Raw genomic sequence first — 18,303 nt, 5'->3', positions numbered from 1 at the left:
CTACAAATAAGTTTTCTGATTGAGAGGCAAATAGAACCTGACAGAAGGGGCTTGATAATAATCAGGTGGGCTTTAGGCCTTATAAATTATGAGGCTCAGACTCATCTGTCTCTTCATATAGCCTAAAACCTAGGGGAGGTGTGAGCCTCCTTGGGAAGGCACCCTGTTGACTTCCATTCCCTAGCTGGCCTGGGAGAAGAGCTGGCCAGGTAAATGCAGGTGGCTTCTCTAACAGGAAATTTACAGTTCTGCCTGCAGTGTTGCTGACCCTACTTGGCCGTCCCCTCAGCTGCAGTGGTCACCTTGGAAGCTGGGCTGAGTGAAGGGCTTTTCAGTTTAGAGCCAATAAGATCCGTGGCTCTGACCTGGGCATCCTTCGACTCCAGGGCAGTCCCATTTCCAGTGATGCAACTCTTGACAGAGCTGCCAGGGCTCTTCACAAGCTGACTTCTGCTGAAGCCCAGGCTTAAAAAGCTTATTTTTAATTCACTTCTTTTTGGGGGGAACAGTTAGGGAGAGATGGATCTTCCATCTGCTGGTTCATTCCCCAGATGGCCCACGATGGCCACAATGTTGATATATTGTGTATTTCACTATCAAACAAATGGCCAGCGCTGAGCCAGGCTGAAATCAGGGGCCAGGAGCTCCCTCTTGGTCTCCCACATGGGTAGCAGGGGCCCAAACATCCAGGCTGTTTTCCGCGGCTCTTCCTGGGCCATTAGCAGGGAGCTGGATCAGAGGTGAAGTAGCTGGGACTCAAACTGGCGCCCATATGGGATGCCAGCTTCACAGGCAGCAGCTTTACCTGCTATGCCACAACACCAGCCCCTGTTTTTATGTATTAAAGGGACCTTTGAGAGTGTGGCAACTTCTAACCTAGGGGGTGCTCACTATAGATAGTTGCTGTTTGTTAGGCAGTGAATGAAGTGTATGTGGCCTTAAGATCTGCAGGTTGTAAATGCTTGCAGTCGAAGCCTTTTTGAAATTGTCTTGATGAAGTTGGAATCATGTTAGAATTCTAGGCCGGCGCCGCTGCTCACTAGGCTAATCCTCCACCTTGCGGCACCGGCACACCGGGTTCTAGTCCCGGTCGGGGCGCCGGATTCTGTCCCGGTTGCCCCTCTTCCAGGCCAGCTCTCTGCTATGGCCCGGGAGTGCAGTGGAGGATGGCCCAAGTGCTTGGGCCCTGCACCCCATGGGAGACCAGGAGAAGCACCTGGCTCCTGCCATTGGATCAGCGTGGTTCGCCGGCCGCAGCGTGCCGGCTGCGGCGGCCATTGGAGGGTGAACCACCGGCAAAGGAAGACCTTTTTCTCTGTCTCTCTCTCTCTCACTGTCCACTCTGCCTGTCAAAAAAAAAAAAAAAAAAATTCTAGTTATGAAAGGAGCTGAGTCACTGGATTTAATCGCTCTCGACGGTGCCTCTCTGGAGGGCTTAGGGAAATAACCTTGCAGGATTGGGTATTCTGTTGTCCTCACAGCTTACAAAGGATACCAGTCTTGTCAAGGGATTCCGGCTAAAATGGAGCTCAGTTTCATCACTTCATGGTCATCTTGCAGAGTCGATAAAACTATAAATGCTTCTGGCCATTCTCATGCTGACATGGATTTTAGTATCCTAATCAAAAAGTGACCCCACATTTTTAGATGTGAGCTGATACCGTAAGTGCCAGTTTTCTTACTTGGTCTGTTTTTGTTTGGTTTTCCCAAGATGATTGGGAGTGATAGAAACAAGTGAAGCAGACAGAAAATTCTTGTCTGTCTACCAGTGTTTCATGACTTACTGTGTTAGGCATCATATATGGAGAGTGAGGTATATTAGAGTGAACAATGGCAGGTTTCTGCCTTGGGCTCCTGGTAGATGGTGATGTTAGTTACTGAGATAGACAACACCAATGGAATGGTTTTATGTAGGGGTTCAGTTCATGATTCTGTAACCAGGAGCACTGTTTTCATTCAGTAATGTTGTTCATATCTTCTCATGCCAGTAGAGTTTATTTTTTTAAAAAAGGACTTATTTGAAAGGCAGAGTTACAGAGAGGGAGATACAGAAAGGTCTTCCATCCACTGGTTCACTCTCCAAATAGCTGCAACAGCTGGAGCTGAGCTGATCCAAAGCCAGGAGCTTTTTCTGGGTCTCCCACATGGATGCAGGGGCCCAAGCACTTGGACCATCTTCTGCTTTTCCAGGTTGTAGCAGAGAGTTGGATTGGAAATGCAGCAGCTGGGACTCTAACCAGTGCCCATGTGAGATGGCAGTGCTGCAGGTGGAGGCTTAGCCCACTACACCACAGCACTGTCTCCTGGATATACTTTTTATTTTTTTGACAGGCAGAGTGGACAGAGAGAGAGAGAGAGAGAAAGGTCTTCCTCTTCTGTTGGTTCATTCCCCAATGGCTGCTGCGGCCAGTGCACCACGCTGATCCGAAGGCAGGAGCCAGGTGCTTCTCCCGGTCTCCTATGCGGGTGCAGGGCCCAAGCACTTGGACCATCCTCCACTGCCCTCCCAGGCCACAGCAGAGAGCTGGCCTGGAAGAGGGGCAACCGGGACTAGAACCCAACACCCATATGGGATGCTGGCACCGTAGGCGGAGGATTAACCCAAGTGAGCCACAGCGCTGGCCCTGGACTAAGTGTTTTATATACATCACCAAAAAACTGATCTGTACCCATTTCATAAATGAGGAAACTGAAGCACTGGTTTAAGCAACTGATCACTCAGCCGATAAGTGATAAACCCCAACTTTTTAAAGAATTGTTTACTTGAAAGGCAGAGTTAGGACAGATCTTCTATCAGTTGGTTTACTTCTCAGATGGCCACAACCATTGGAGCTGGGTCAGACTGAAGGCAGGAGCTAGGAACTCCGTCTGGATCTCTCACATGGACAGCAGGGGCCCAAGCATTTGGGCCATCTTCCACTGCTTTCCCAAGCACATTAGCAGGAAGCTGTATTGCAAGCTGAGTGGCCAGGAATCTGCACTTGTATGGGATGCTGGTGTTGTAGGTGGTGGCTTAACCTTCTGTGCCACAATGTTGACTTGAGAATCCAAAATTTTTTTTTTAAACTTCTATCTATTTGAAAGGAAGAGTGACAGGGCGGGAGAGAGATCTTCCATATGCTGGTCCACTCCCCAAATGGCTGCAATTGCCGGGACAAAGCCAAGGACTTGGAACTCCAACTGGGTTTCAGTCATAGGTGGCAGGGGCCCAAACTTGGGCTATCTTTTGTTTTCCCAGGTACATTATCAAGGAGCTGGGTTGGAAGTAGAGCAACTGGGGCGCCAACCAGTACCCATATGGAATGCCATTGTTGCAGGTGGCAGTGGCTTAACCTGCTGTGCCACAGTGCCAGCCCCTGAGAACCCGAATTTTTAAACAGCTTTGTGAAGATCGAATACGTTAAAAACTTTATGATATGTAAATTATGAGTTATGCAACCATCACTGTAATTTAATTTTAGAACCTGTCATTCAAAAGAAACCTTGTATGCATTAGCCAGCTAGCCACCCCTCTAATCTTCTGCTCATCCCCTACCCCTGCCCCATTCAACTAATCTTCAGATTTGCTTATTCTGGATATTACATATAAATGGGCTCAAATAATAGTCTTTTATGACTGGCTTTTATTGCATGTGTGTTCAGATTTAATCCACTATGTGGCTGGTATCAGCACTGCATCCTTCATATTAGAGACAGTACTCCAGTGCGTGGATGTACCCTGAGATCTGAACCTGATCCACCGGCTCTGCATCCGGCTGCTGCTAGTGTCCTGCTGATTCCCACGTGTGTCCCACTAGGTTAGGCGATTACTGAGGAAATGCCTTTGTATCTTGGTGTTTGTCCTTAGAGTCCCTGAGTATCTTGTTCTTAGTGAGCATTTAATGTATAAGCAAGAATCCCAAGTTACTTTATCAAGCTCAGGTAGCTCAGTTATCAGCTGTTGCACTGTGTCATGTGTAGAAAATCTCAGTGTCTCCTCTCTGACTCTAGGAAGAAGACGTGGGAAGGCTACAAGATTGCTGGGACAACCAAGAAGCGCCTGCACTCTCCACGTGTAGCAATGCCAATATCTTTCGAAGGATAAATGCCATATTGGATAATTCTCTGGATTTCAGCAGAGTCTGCACTACACCCATAAACAGAAGAATTCATGATCATTTGCCAGGTGATTTAGGTTTGAAAACTCGGATGTTCTAGGTTTGTATATAGAACGCTTCTAGGTAATGTTTGTAGGAGAACTTCCTTGGGAACCTCGTGAAGAGTGGCGTCAGGTCTGGTGACGCTTGTCCCTCTTTTGGTTTACTTTGTGGATTGGAGCGTCTGAATGAAGACTGGCTGAGAATATAGAAATCTATTACGTGATACACAGGAAGATGGGGTAGAAAATAGGCCAAAGGTGACAAGTGTATTTCTAGATTGAAATATCATGTGACTTACATGTTGCAGATTTTAAAGGAAAACAAAACAGATGAAATGTTTTGTCACACATAAGCAAAATGTCTGTCAACATATGATCAATAGGAAAATGTATTGAGATAGTATTTTATTAATACTCAGACTTCAAAAACTAGTGTGCATTTTACATTTGCAAGATATTATGGTGTGAACTAGTTAATGTCAGGTCCTTGGAAGCCACATACAACTTGTGGCTACTTTAGACAGTGTAGCTCCTGGATGTTTACTGGCCTTTAAGCATAAGTTCAGATGAACCAACATTTAGGTCTCAGGGTGTGTAGGATGCTCCACCGAGGAGTGGAGGGATGAGGGCAGCGTCTCCTGTGAAGGTGACCCTTTCCCAAGAAGGTGTGGATATCCTCCATGTTCATAACCTTCTGTGGGTACTGACTGCACCGTGTTGTAAGACTGTCGATGGAATTTTTTTCTGAGGTGAAAGAATATATGTAAACATTTTTAGAAGGACCTTGAAAGAATTTGGCAACAACAAGCATTCTCAGAACTAGGACTGATAATTCCTGTTCAACTATAAATTCTTAGATTTATTCTTTAACTTGGCCTTGGCAATAATTCCCACAAAGATGCAGGAGTATGTGAGCATCAAATAGCTAAACATTTGAGGGAGAGACTCTTTGAGAAGGAGGCTGACTTGTGGCATCTGTAGAGCTGGTTTCTGTTGACTTTACAGGAAGGCAAACGAGTGAAGGCACACTGTCTCTTCTAACTTCCAAAAAAGCGTGTTTGTAAAGTACGGGTCATGAGCCAGCCCTGTTCTCCACTAGCTTATGCCAAGTTGAAAGTGCAGGGCACCGTCTTGGTTCTAATACACGTGTTCTATTTTTTGCCTTTGAGAAAGTTGCATGGATTATATTCCAATGAGAATGACAGACAGCACTGGCTTAGGTGTCACTTGGTCACTTCAGATACATTGGAAAGTTTTTCAGCGAGTGCTAGGTCACTGAACTGTGTGAGGGGAAGGACCCACACTTGATGAGAGAGGCGCTCTCAGGGGTGTGCATTTGCCATTGGCCTGGGAGCCCGGTGGCCTCGCAGCTGAGATGCCAGGCTGTGGGAAGGGTGTTAGCATTGCCCTGGTCTGTGGTTGACCAGACTGGGGGGTGTTCACTTCTCAGGGCACACATCTAAGAGGTTCAGGGATGAGCGCCTTGAAGAAACTGGGAAACCTGGGTCCTGAGCTGCTTCTTGGGTAGTGAGGTAAAGAGGTCGTTTTTGCCAACTGTAGGGCAGAATAAGAACTTTCCAGCCTGCCCCCTTCCCAGGTTTCTTATGGGGCTCATGAGAATGCAATACTGTGTATTTAGGGGAACTCAAGGGATTGTCAAGGTAGCTTCCACACATACCTAGCCCTCTCCAGCTCTTAGCTGAGACTTCAGCCCAGTTCTGGGTCCTCGTTCTTGAGTGCTAAAGCAGGGATGTCTGGCCTGTGACAGTGCTGTGGTTTGAATATGATAGGACTCCTGAAGTCGTGCAAAAATTTAAATAAAGTCAAAAGTTAATGATACTAACAATCTACTCGTGGTGTTTGGGAGGTGGACCTATGGGAGTTCCTTAGATCTTTTGGGGCATGCCCTCAGTTTTGGGGCATGCCCTCAGAAGGTGGCTCTTATCAGAAGTGTCATTGTAAAAACCTGAGGTGAGCCCAGCCACACTCTGGCATGGCTTGTGGGATCCTTCCTCCACAAGTGCCCTGCCGCATCATCCAGTGCCCTCAGCCAAACCTGTGGGGCCACCCATGAGTGGACTTGAACCTCCAGATCTGTAAGCCTGGTAAACATCTCTCCTTTGTAAGTAACTTCTCTCAGGTATTTGGTTGTAGTAATGGAGAGATGAACAGTACAAGTTAAAAATGTCTTTCCTGGGGTTCTCCCAGCAAGAACCATGTTGACCACACCAGCCGAGATACTGACCTTATAGTTAAGTAAATCAGAATGAACCTTGAGAAATAACCTGAACTTGTAGCTTCTGGCCCAAAGTAATTTTGTTACCTATGAAAATGATTAGAGCAATCTTAAGAACCAAATGGTTTATGGCAGCATTACAACTGGGGAATATTGGATAACAGCAGAAGGTTAAGTAAACCATAGCACTGCCATACCATAGCATGTTCTGCACCATTAAATATGTTTGTAGGGGACTGATTAATGACAGATAAAGATGATCACAGTATCAGAAATGAAAAAAGAAAATACAAAACAGGATGTCTTTAAGTATCTGTACAGAGAAAGACTAGAATAATACATATGTAACAGTAAAGATGAGACAGCAGTTCTCTGTAATCTTTCCCTACTGGTTCTTCTGTAGCAAACCTAATGTACAAATTTTAAGAAATGTTATATCCTAAACACAGTGTTTTTAATATTTCCATTTCCAATTTGCCTAAAGAAGTCATCCTATCTTATTTTTTTAAGATTGATTTATTTATTTGAAAGGCACACTTAGAGAAAAGGGGAGAGACAGTGAGAGATTCCATCTGCTGGTCTAATCCCCAAATTACCACAATGGGCAGCGCTGGGCCAAGCCAAAGCCAGGAGCTAGGAGCTTCTGGCAGGTCTCCTATATGGGTGCAGGAGGGCAAGTACTTGGGTCATCTATTGTTTTGCCAGGTGCATTAGCAGGGAGCTGGATCAAAAGATGAGAAGCCAAGACTCCCAGCAGGTGCTCATATGGGATGGTGGTATCTCAGGTGTTGGCTTAATCCACCGGGCCACAGTGCTGACCTCCTTGCTACTACTATGATAACATTTATTCACGCCTGGTTACCTGTCAGAGTTAAAATCACACAACTAGCTTGTTTCTAAGCAGGTATAACCAATGTACACAGGTTATGTACTATTAAAAAGATTTCTCTATTTGAAAGTTACACAGAGAAAGAAGGAAAGGCACAGAGAGAGGTCTTCCCTCTACTGGTTCACTCCCCAGTTGGCTGCAACCACTGGGGCTGTGCTGATCTGAAGCCAGGAGCGTCTTCTGGGTCTCTCACGCAGGTGCAGGGGCCCAAGTACTTAGGCCGTCCTCTACTGCTTTCCCAGGCCACAGCAGAGAGCTGGATCGGAAGTGGAGCAGCTAGAGACTTGAACCGATGCCCATATGGGATGCCAGCACTGCTGGCCGCAGCTTTACCTACTATGCCACAGCACTGGCCCTGGTTATATACTGTTTTTTCTCTTTATTGGAGTGATACTCTGGCTGTAATGAAGTACTCCACTCTTTGCTGTGCAGGAAGTGGCAACAGAAGTACACCCCACCCCCCTCCAATGGATAAAGCATTAGGAAACACTTTGGGTGAAGAGGATTTGAATTAGATTTTTGAATAGAATTAAAAATACTTCATTGTAACTGGATATTGAGTGCTTTTTTTCCCCTGTTGCCCCAGAATTGGCCATTAGGGCCCAATGCTGAGAATTAAAAAGTGTTAAGTGACCTGTGGTATAATGAAAGTCCCCAAGAATTGGGGCCAGATACTTGCCCCGGAGCTTGCCAAAAGGCCACAGAGCTGTCCCTGTGGCCACAAACATCATTGCAGCCTTTTCCTGGTCTAGATAAGAAGCCCATGGAGGAAGGGTAACATTTGGAATTATCCCTTTTCTCCCAGTTGAAGAATGGCGGAGTGGGATGGAGCTTTCTCTTTCAAGTAAGTGTGTCTTCCAAGAGAAGTGTTGGATACGCCTGATGGTATTTCCAAGAAAGGCAAGGTGGATCCTTGTTTGGACATTAGACCCAGTAGAGATGGGTGAAAAATTGAAGTGGTGGGGCAGGGAAAGAAGGTAGCTGGAGCTTTTTTTTTTTTTTTTTTTTTTTTTTTGCTAGGCAGAGTGTATAGAGAGACCGAGAGAAAGGTCTTCCTTTTGCCGTTGGTTCACCCTCCAATGGCCACCACGGCTGGTGCGCTGCGGCTGGCGCACCGCGCTGATCCGAAGCCAGGAGCCAGGTGCTTCTCCTGGTCTCCCATGGGGTGCAGGGCCCAAGCACTTGGGGCATCCTCCACTGCCTTCCCGGGCCACAGCAGAGAGCTGGCCTGGAAGAGGGGCAACCGGGAAAGAATCTGGCGCCCCAACTGGGACTAGAACCCGGTGTGCCGGCACCACTAGGTGGAGGATTAGCCTAGTGAGCCACAGCGCCAGCCAGGAGCTATCTTAAAAGCCCAGTTGACGGCCAGCGCCCCAGCTCACTTGGCTAATCCTCCACCTGCGGCACTGGCACCCTGGGTTCTAGTTCCAGTTGGAGCGCCAGATTCTGTCCCAGTTGCTCCTCTTCCAGTCCAGCTCTCTGCTGTGGCCCGGGAAGGCAGTGGAGGATGGCCCAGGTCCTTGGGCCCCGCACCCACATGGGAGACCAGGAGGAAGCTCCTGGCTTCCTGGCGCAGCGCACTGGCTGTAGCAGCCATTTGGGGAATTTGGGGAGTGAACCAACTGAAGGAAGACCTTTCTTTCTGTCTAACTCTGCCTGTTTAAAAAAAAAAAGTTGACAAACATGGAAGTTGTGACCTCCTGTAGTTTACCAGGTGCTGCAGAAGTCCTAAGCTTTCTGGCCAGTAGCTCACCAAGAAGGCCCTTGTTGCGTGAGTGGCGGGGCTGGAAGGGCCGCCCAGAGTGAATCTGCTGCCCATGCAGCTGTGTGGGGATCTTGCGCTCTGCTCATGAGAGGGATGCCTGCCACCTAGAGGACCCTCCCTCATCCTTTAAACCTCATGTCTGCTGAAATTAACTGTAAATGGACATGCCACTCAAGCCAGCCTGAGCTGAGTTCTTGTAACTGAAAAGATGTGATAACTGGTAAGATTTCCTAAGGGTAGGTGGGGAGGTGCAGATGCAAGTACAGTTATGACTGGGGGCAGTGGCGGGAGAAAAAAGTGTCATGTTAGTCAGAGACGAGACTTCTCTGTAGTCAGTTAACAGTGTGGAGGCCTAAAGAAGGAATTGATTTGAGACTGACTTCTAAAGGTTTTTTTTTTTTTTTAATTAAAGGATAATAGATGTACAGGAAAGTGTGTATCATAGGTTAAGAATGCCAACCTCCTCAAAACAAACCCAACACTGTGACCCACACCCATATCTAAATGGTCTGCTGACTTTTAATTTAGAACCAAAGAATTGAATAGTTATTACCCACTATTGCATTTTTAGCTAAGATGAAGTCTTTTTTTTATTCTGCAGACTCAAATAGTGTCCAATTATCTAAATTATCTGAAAAGTTATTTCAAAGCATGGTTTAATCCATTCAGTTCCAGCTAGCAGATGATTCACATTACTCTCAGGCTGTCTTACTTTGTGTGGAATTTTAATATATGGTTTCAACAGTTTAAGATTTAACTTTTTGTTGAAGTATAATATATAGAAAGGATGGAAGTATAAATATATTCACAGAACTTTCACATACCAACAGCATATTTTTTTAGAAAACTTTCATTAAATATTCAGAAGTACAACGTTTGGATTATAGCAGTTTTCCCCCAATAACCATCCTCCCACCCGCAAACCATCCCATCTCCCACCCCATTCTTCACTAAGACTCAGTTTTAATTCATGTACAGAAGATCAGCTTAGTGTGTACTAAGTAAAGATTTCAACAGGGTGATACCTACTTGTTCAGCTCTAAGAAATGCTGCGGGTTCCCTTGGTGGTTGCACCAGTTGACACCGAAGTAGGGTGTGAAGAATTGGGTTTTCACTATTCTCACCAGCAGCTGATGCTGATTTTTCACTGTGGAAATCTCGGTGAGTCTGTAGTAATATCTCTGGGATTCTGGTTTTAATTTTCATTTCCCTGAGATGACGGATGCAGTGGGCACCTTTTCTTGTTTATTGCCCTTTGGATAGCCTCTTTCCTGAAGAGCCTTCTGTACTCGTTTTTTCTTCAGGGCTGCCTACCTTTTTCTTGTTCACTTGTACTAGTTCTTCGTTCTGCATGTGTTACGTATCTGTATTACAAATATATTCTCCCATCTCTGATTTGCCTTTATACTGTTTTGTAAAGATTTGTTTATTTGAGAGAGAGTTACAGACATAGAAGTCTTCCTTCCACTGGTTCACTCCCTAAGTGGCTGCAATGGCCAGAGCTGAACCGATCCAAAGCCAAGAGCCAGGATCTTCTGGGTCTGCCACATGAATGCAGGGGCTCAAACACTTGGACCATCCTTGTACTGCTTTTCTTGGCCATTATCAGGGAGCTGGGTTGGAAGTGGAGCGTCTAGGACTGGAATCAATGCCCATATGGGATGCCGGCACCACAGGTGGAGGCCTGACCTAGAATGCCATAATGCTGGCCAAGGTTTATTTGAAATGCGTGGATATATAGAGAGAAGTGGGGTGGGGAGAGATCTTCCATTCTCTGATTCACTCTCCAAATGGTCACAGTGGCAGGGGCTGGGCTAGGCCAAAGCCAGGAGAGTCTTCTGGAGGTCTCATGTGGGTGCAGGGGCCCAAGTACTTGGGCCATCTTCCACTGCTTTCCCAGGCACATTAGCAGGGAGTTGTATCAGAAGTGGAGCAGCTGAGCCGCAAACCAGTGCCCACGTGGGATACTGGCACTGCAGGCAGAGGCTTAGCCTTCTGTGCCACAGTGGGGGCCCCTGCCTTTATACTCTTACTTGGTATATTTTAAATGACAGAAAACTCAAATTTCAGTGAAATTATGATTTAATAACTTTCTGCCAATGTTTCCTAGTTTGTGTCCTCTTTAAGTAGTGTTTGCCTGTTTTATTCCAAGGTCATGAAGGTAGTGTATTTCAAAACTTTAACACCCCCCCCCCCCATGTTTAGATTGGCAGCCTATCTAGAATTTAGTCTGCATAGTAGAAGGTCAGGATTCTTCCTTTTCTATGTTAGTAGCCAGGTTGCCAGCACCATTTTGGGCAAAATTTTTTGCTAATTGCATTACAGTGTCACCTTTCTCATAAGTCAAGTGTCCGTGTATGTGTGGATCCCTTTCTGGAGTCTGTTATCTTCCATTGATCTTCTTACCTGTCTTTGTCTTAGAGTTCTGCAGTGCCTTCGATAGTTGGTAGTGAATCCTCCATCTGATTCTTTCCGATCTTTGATTCTTGGCTGTTACCTCTGCATTTCCATAGATTCTGCCTATCAGTCTCCCGCCCCCAAAACAAACGATTTCCCACGGCTGTTTTGAATGGGATTGCGCTTCTTGTGAAGCACAGTGATGGCAGCAGTCTTCCATGGCGACGCCACCATAAGTTTGATTTTGTTGCCTCAGTTTTCCCAGCATTCCCGTTGCTCTGATAGGTGTTCTTTCCACTGGTGTGTCCTCCTCGGGAACTCAAGCTGGCTCCTACTCAGACATGTTACAGCAAGTCAGTACAGTTTATTTTGATGCAAAAAAATTACTGTTTTCTTCATAATACACAATTTGAACACTCCGAAGATCCCTCACACACCCCAAAAAATTAACGGTGTGCATGCCTGTTAGAATGTTTACAATTAAGCCAAACCTTATCAAGAGTTGGCAAGGATTTGGAACTGGAAAACTGCTGGTAAGAATTCAAATTTGTGGCCGGCGCCACAGCTCACTTGGCTAATCCTCTTCCTGTAGCACTGGCATACCGGGTTCTAGTCCCGGTTGCTCCTCTTCCAGTCCGGCTCTCTGCTGTGGCCCAGGAAGGCAGTTGGAGGATGGCCCAAGTGCTTGGGCCCTGCACCAGCATGGGAGACCAGGAGGAAGCACCTGGCTCCTGGCTTTGGATTGGCGCAGTGTGCCGGCCATGGCGGCCATTTGGGGGGTGAACCAATGGAAGGAAGACCTTGCTCGCTCTCACTGTCTAACTCTGCCTGTAAAAATAAAAAAAGAATTCAAATTTGTGTAACCATTTGGAAAACAATTGGGCAGATTCTTAATTTTAAATGTTTACCTGTTAGGTGGCCTGGATGTTTCACTTTTAAATATTTAAAAATTTAATATTGAAGTTAAAATATCAAGACAGATAGAGCTCCCATCTGTCAATTCATTTGCAAAATGTCTGCAACAGCCAAAACAGAGTTGGAAACTCAATCCAGGCCTCTGATGTGGGCGGCAGGAACCCAGTTCTTTGAGCCATCATTGCTGCCTCCCACAGTCTGCGGTAGCAGGAATCTGGAGCCAGATATCAAACCCAGGTACTCTGAAAATGGGATGTCGGCATCCCAAGTCATGTGGTACCCACTAGGTTACATGGCCATCCACTTTGTTGCTATTTTCTTTTAAAGTAAACTTGTTTATAATAGTTCTGATTTTATAGAAGAGTGACAACTCCTGTACTTTCTGTACCATACTTTGCATTTGTCACACCTGATGGTATTGGTACTGTAGTCCATATTTTCTTTTTGTTTCCTTAATTTCTACTTAATGTTCTCTGTATTTGGATCCCATCCAGGATACCACATTACATTGTGTCATCATGCCTGCTTGGGTTCTTTTAGACCATTCCAGTTCACAGACTTTCCTTGTTTTGATCATTGTGAAGGTTTTGAGTAGTACTGGTCATGCTTGAAGTCATAAGTCTGTGCACAAAGGTGTACACAAATGTTCATAGCATCTTTATAATATCCCCAAACTGGAAACAGCCGGAATGTCTAACGACTGGTGAATGAATACACAAATTGTAGCATGCCCACATGAAGGGATACTACTCAGCAGTAAAGAGGAATAAACTACTGCTGTTTGCATGGATGAATCTCGGGATAATAATTCTCAGTGAAGGAATCCAGACAGATTTACTGTGTGATTCTGTTTTCCGAGAGTTCTAGAAAATACCAGCCTATAGCAACAGAAAGCAAATAGCAGTGGTTGCCGGGAGAAAGGGGCCCAGAAGGGGGTTGGGTGGGATGTGCAGGGGTGTGAAGGAACTATTGGGGTTGCGGATGGTGCATGTGTGGGTTACCCTGATGTGATGGTTTCATGAGCGTGTATGTAGCTAGAAACATACCAAGTTGAACACTTTCAGTATGTGCCATTTATTGCATGGCAATAAATGCCAATAAAGTTAACAATTCTTAAATAGTAGTTATCTGAGTAGTGGGATTTGAGTGCACATTTTTATTTAAGAGGGAGAGATCTTCCATATGTTGGTTCACTCCCGCAAATGGCTACAATGGCTAAGTCTGAGCCTTGCCAAACCAGGTGCTCCATCCAGGTTTCCTATATGGGTAGCAGAGGCCCAGCCACCTGGACCATCTTCCACTGTTTCCCCTGGCACGTTACAGGGAGCCTGGATTGGAAGCAGAGCAGCTGGGACCTGAATTTGCTCTACACTATGGAATATCCATGTTACAAATGGCAACTTAACCCACTGTGCCACAGCATCAGCCCCTAAATGAGCATTTTTGGGGCTGTTCACTTGCAAATACTTCAAAGAAGAAAAGCATTAAATTATACATATCATTTGTTTTTAACAAATATTAAGGTTTTGATATACCAATTTCAGACCTTTGTTCAGGTAACAAACATCAAAGAAAAATTCCATGCCTAAGTCTCTTCACTTTGACCCCTCTGAAGTGTCTTGCCTTAATCTGTGTTTCTATACTTTGTTTGTAATGTCCTTGAACAACATTTTATGCCTTACTGTCTTATGGGAATTAAACATACTTTGAGGAAAGTGAACAATTAAAGTATGTAACTGAGTAAAGTTTCACAAAGCAAATTTATCCGAGCTCAAATCAAGAAGTAGAATGTTACCAGCACCTAAACAAACCCCTCCTCCCCCTCCTAAGTGTCAAATGTTTACATCACACAAATAGTATAACATACACTGTCATGCCGGCATTTGTTTTCTTCCCATGACACCTTATTTAGAATGTGTGCATGTTGGTATTTCCAAGTCAAGTCGATACATTTTAAATGCCATATAGTGGTAGTTTACACAAGTACTATGTAAAAGGTATTTATCCCTTTACTGGTAAGTGTTTAGATCTATTAGAATATTTGCTGTTATAAACATTTTGGTGAATTTCCCTTGTTTACGTTTCCTTGTGTACAAGTAATGAGTTACTTCTGCAAATGTATCCAGATGTAAATTTCAGAGTGACATGGGTTTTTAAAAAAAACTCATGGGAAAATGGCAAATTTCACATTTTGAAATCCACAAATAGTTCCTCATGGTAAGTACTTTCCATGAGCTTTTGAAGTTCCCTTGCATTGTCTTCAAACTTAAAGTTGCTAATTTTTAAAGATTTATTTACTTAACTTGAAAAGCAGAGTGATGGGGAGAGACACAAAGTTCTTGCATCTGCTGGTTTACTTTCCAGATGGCCATGGCAGTCAGGTCTGGGCCAGGCTGAAGCCAGGAGCGAAGAACTTCATCCAAGTCTCCTACATGGGAGGCAGGGTCCCAAGTTGAACCAACTTCCACTGCTTTCCCAGGTGCATTAGCAGGGAGCTAGATAAAGTGGAGCAGCTGGGACTTGAACCGGCTCTCATATGGGATGCCAGTGTTGCTGATGGCAGTTTAACATGCTATGCTACAAGCCACAGTGATTACTCCAGCCTCCTTTTTAAAGACTCATTTATTTGAAAGGCAGAGTTAAAGAGACAGATCTTGTGTTCACTGGTTTACTTCCCAAATGGCCACAATGCCTTGGGTTGCGCTAGGCAGGAGCCTGGAGCCTGGAGCTCCATCGGGGTCTCTTACCTGGGTGGCAGGAGTCCCAAGTACTTGGGTCATCTGCTGCTGCCTTCCCAGGCATGTTAGCAGGGAGCTGGATCAGAAGTGGAGCAGCTAGGACTAGAACCAGTACTCATTTGGTATGTTTGCCAGGGTTGCAGGGGCAGTTTAACCTGCTGTGTCACAATACCGGCTGCATTCAAAGTTATTTGAAAGGCAGATATCTTGCATCTACTCATTGACTCCCAAGTACCTACAACAGCCAGGTTTAGGGTCAGGCTGAAACCAGGAGCCAGGATCTCCATCTGGGTCTCAGCTCCAAATACCTGAGTCATTAGTTGCCGCCTCCCAAGGTGGGAATTAGCAGGAAGCTGGATTCAGAGGTGGGAACCGAGATTTAACCTAGACACTCCAGTATGGGATACAGACATCCAGGTGGCTTCGTAACCGCTGCACCAAAGGCCTGCCCTGCTGATGACTTTCAAAATGTATTTTGCCGGTGCTGCAGCTCACTAGGCTAATCCTCCGCCTGCGGCACCGGCACCCCAGTTTCTAGTCCCGGTCGGGGCGCCGGATTCTATCCCGGTTGCTTCTCTTCCAGGCCAGCGCTCTGCTGTGGCCAGGGAGTGCAGTGGAGGATGGCCCAAGTGCTTGGGCCCTGCACCCACATGGGAGACCACGAGGAGCACCTGGCTCCTGGCTTCAGATCAGCTTGGTGCACCGGCCACAGCAGCCATTCGGGGGGTGAACCAACGGAAGAAGGAAGACCTTTCTGTCTCTTTCACTGTCCACTCTGCCTGTCAAAGTATTTTAAGAGTTTACAATTCTGCCAGGATATTGTGAATTTTTTTCCACATCTTTGTAGGCCCTAGCTGGGTATTGTCATTTCCAAACTTTAGTCCATCAGCCTGGTTTTGTTTGAATTATAAAATATCTTCCACAGTTAGGACATGTAGTCCAGAAATCCCGCTGGCCCATGCTTTGTTCCTTGAGATTCCATGTGCATTACCCCATTGCAGTCACTGACTTAGATGAAGTCACACAAGGAATAAGCCCCTGCTATGCCGCTGATGACTAAGTTGAGTGCTGTCTGCGCAGGATGCCCTGCTCTTACTCAGAGGCAGCTTGGCTGTCCTCTAAGAACTTAACATTCTCCCTCCTCCCTTGTCCTGTAGTCTAGCTCTGTGGGATGGGGAAAGGTCCTTCATGGCTCTTCCCTTTTCTGTTGATTACCTGATGTATGACATTGTAAAAACATACTTTCCGAATGGAAGGGTAGGGAACAGTTTTGGAAAAACAATCACCTTGCCATTTCATAATAAACCTACAAAAAATGCAGAGGGGGCATTGGACATAATGACCTGAAAAAAGTCCTGTCTGTGCTACTTACTTGCTATGGCCTTAGCCAATTCAGTTTCCTGAGCTGCAACACAGGGGTAGTACACGATCATAGGAGACTTGTTGAAATAAACATATGTGTCGAACCTAAAGTAGTACATGTGACTGCATCTGCTTGCTTAAATGGTGTTTGTGTGCTGATGTGGGTATATAAAGAGCATTACTGGGGGTAACGTATCTAAAAAGTGAACCAATGGTTGCTCATAAAGACAGGTTTTTTTTTTGTTTTGTTTTTTGTTTTTTTTTGTTTTTTGTTTTTTTTGAAAGGCAGAGTTACAGAGGCAGGGTAGGGGAGGAAGGTTTCTTCCATCTGCTGGTTCACACCCCAGGTGGCTGCAACGGCTGGAGCTGTACCAATCAGAAGCCAGGAGCTGCTTCCAGGTCTCATATGCGAGTGCAGGGGCCGAAGGACTTGAGCCTTCTACTGCTTTCCCAAGCCATAGCAGAGAGCTGGATTCTAAGTAGAGTGTCCGGGACCCGAATCGTTGCCCATATGGGATACCGGCACTGCAGTCAGCGGCTTTACCTGCTACGCCACAGTGCTGGCCCTTGCATACCCTTGGATTCCCGAGTTTCATTACTAGGTCGGGTGCATTTTAGGTGTCACAGTGGAATTGATTAGTGAATATATCCTCACAAATTAGCTGCCTGAGCAGGAAGTTCTTGTATCTTCTTTGGAAGAGCTTGTAAAAAACTGTAGTATTCTGCCTTTTAATTTTGGTTAATTTATGATTAATATGATCTATTTACTGTTAAACATGCTAAATTATCTTGGATTTTTTTTGGCCTGTTGACAGGCAGTTAGAGAAAGTCTTCCTTCCATTGGTTCACCCCCCAAACGGCCTCTACGGCCGGCGTTGTGCCAATCCGAAGCCAGGAGCTAGGTGCTCTCTCCTGGTCTCCCATGTGGCTTCAGGGCCGAAGCACTTGGGCCATCCTCCACTGCACTCCCGGGCCACAGCAGAGAGCTGGACTGAAAGAGGAGCAACAGGGGACAGAACCGGTGCCCCAACCGGGACTAGAACCCAGGTGGCTGGCACCACAGGTGGAGGATTAGCCCAGTGAGCTGTGGTGCCGACCTGAGGGAAGGTCTTTTTAAAATTATAATGTGTTCAATTTTTTTCATACTAATTCAGACTTTTTTTCTTGGGAAGCTTTTTTCTAGGAGTTGCTTTGTTTTTACATTTTTCAATATGCTGGCACAAATTTATATGTAACATCCTTTTCTGTTTCAGAATTACCAGTATTCCTGACATTAGTAGTTTGTTTCCTTTTTTATTTCACTAATTTTTTTAAAGACTTATTTATTTGAAAGAGTTACACAGAGATAGGAGGAGATGCAGAGAGAGGTCTTTCATCTGCTGGTTCTGTCCTTAATTGGCTGCAGTGGTCAGAGCTGCACCAATCCAAAGCCTGGAGCTTCCTCTGGGTCTTCCCACGCAGGTGCAGGAGCCCAAGGACTTGGGCCGTCTTCTGCTTTCCCAGGCCATAGCAGAGAGCTAGATAGGAAGTGGAGCAGCTGGGATATAACTGTGCTCTGACTGATGTTTCCCCAGTCCCTCTTACTCCCAGCCTCTGGTGATCACCACTTAGTCCATTCTAAAATTTTAGTATGTTAATAAGTCAAGAACCATGGGGGTGACTGTTGAGTAGTAAGAGTTCTTTATAACTGGTGCCCATATGGGATGCCAGCACCGCAGGTGGTGGCTTTACCCTCTATGACACAGTGCCAGCCCCTACATTGTGGGTTGTGTTTTTTTTTTTTTTTTTAGATTTATTTATTTATTTGCAAGTCAGAGTTACACAGAGAGGAGAGGCAAGAGAGAGGTCTTCCACTCGATGGTT

The 18,303-nt window shown here is 45.6% G+C and overlaps 1 protein-coding gene across 14 annotated transcripts in view; it reads left to right on the top strand.

Moving 5' to 3' along the window:
* CPEB1 (cytoplasmic polyadenylation element binding protein 1) overlaps positions 1–18,303 on the top strand; it is a 100,312-nt gene that overhangs the window by 20,916 nt on the left and 61,093 nt on the right. For all 14 annotated transcript variants that reach the window (XM_089310770.1, XM_070054565.2, XM_017337568.4 and 11 more), the window contains exon 2: positions 3,991–4,165. Coding sequence is in view for 6 of the 14 variants with exons in the window: in XM_089310767.1 (XP_089166893.1) it covers positions 3,991–4,165 (175 nt within the window). In the remaining 8 variants the exon portion in view is untranslated. The remainder of the gene's footprint in view (positions 1–3,990; positions 4,166–18,303) is intronic.

Source organism: Oryctolagus cuniculus, chromosome 12 (assembly GCF_051225735.1).
Source record: "Oryctolagus cuniculus isolate XC-2025 breed Fujian yellow rabbit chromosome 12, ASM5122573v1, whole genome shotgun sequence".
In the NCBI taxonomy this organism is placed as follows: domain Eukaryota; kingdom Metazoa; phylum Chordata; class Mammalia; order Lagomorpha; family Leporidae; genus Oryctolagus; species Oryctolagus cuniculus.
This window is presented reverse-complemented; position numbering and strand designations above follow the sequence as displayed.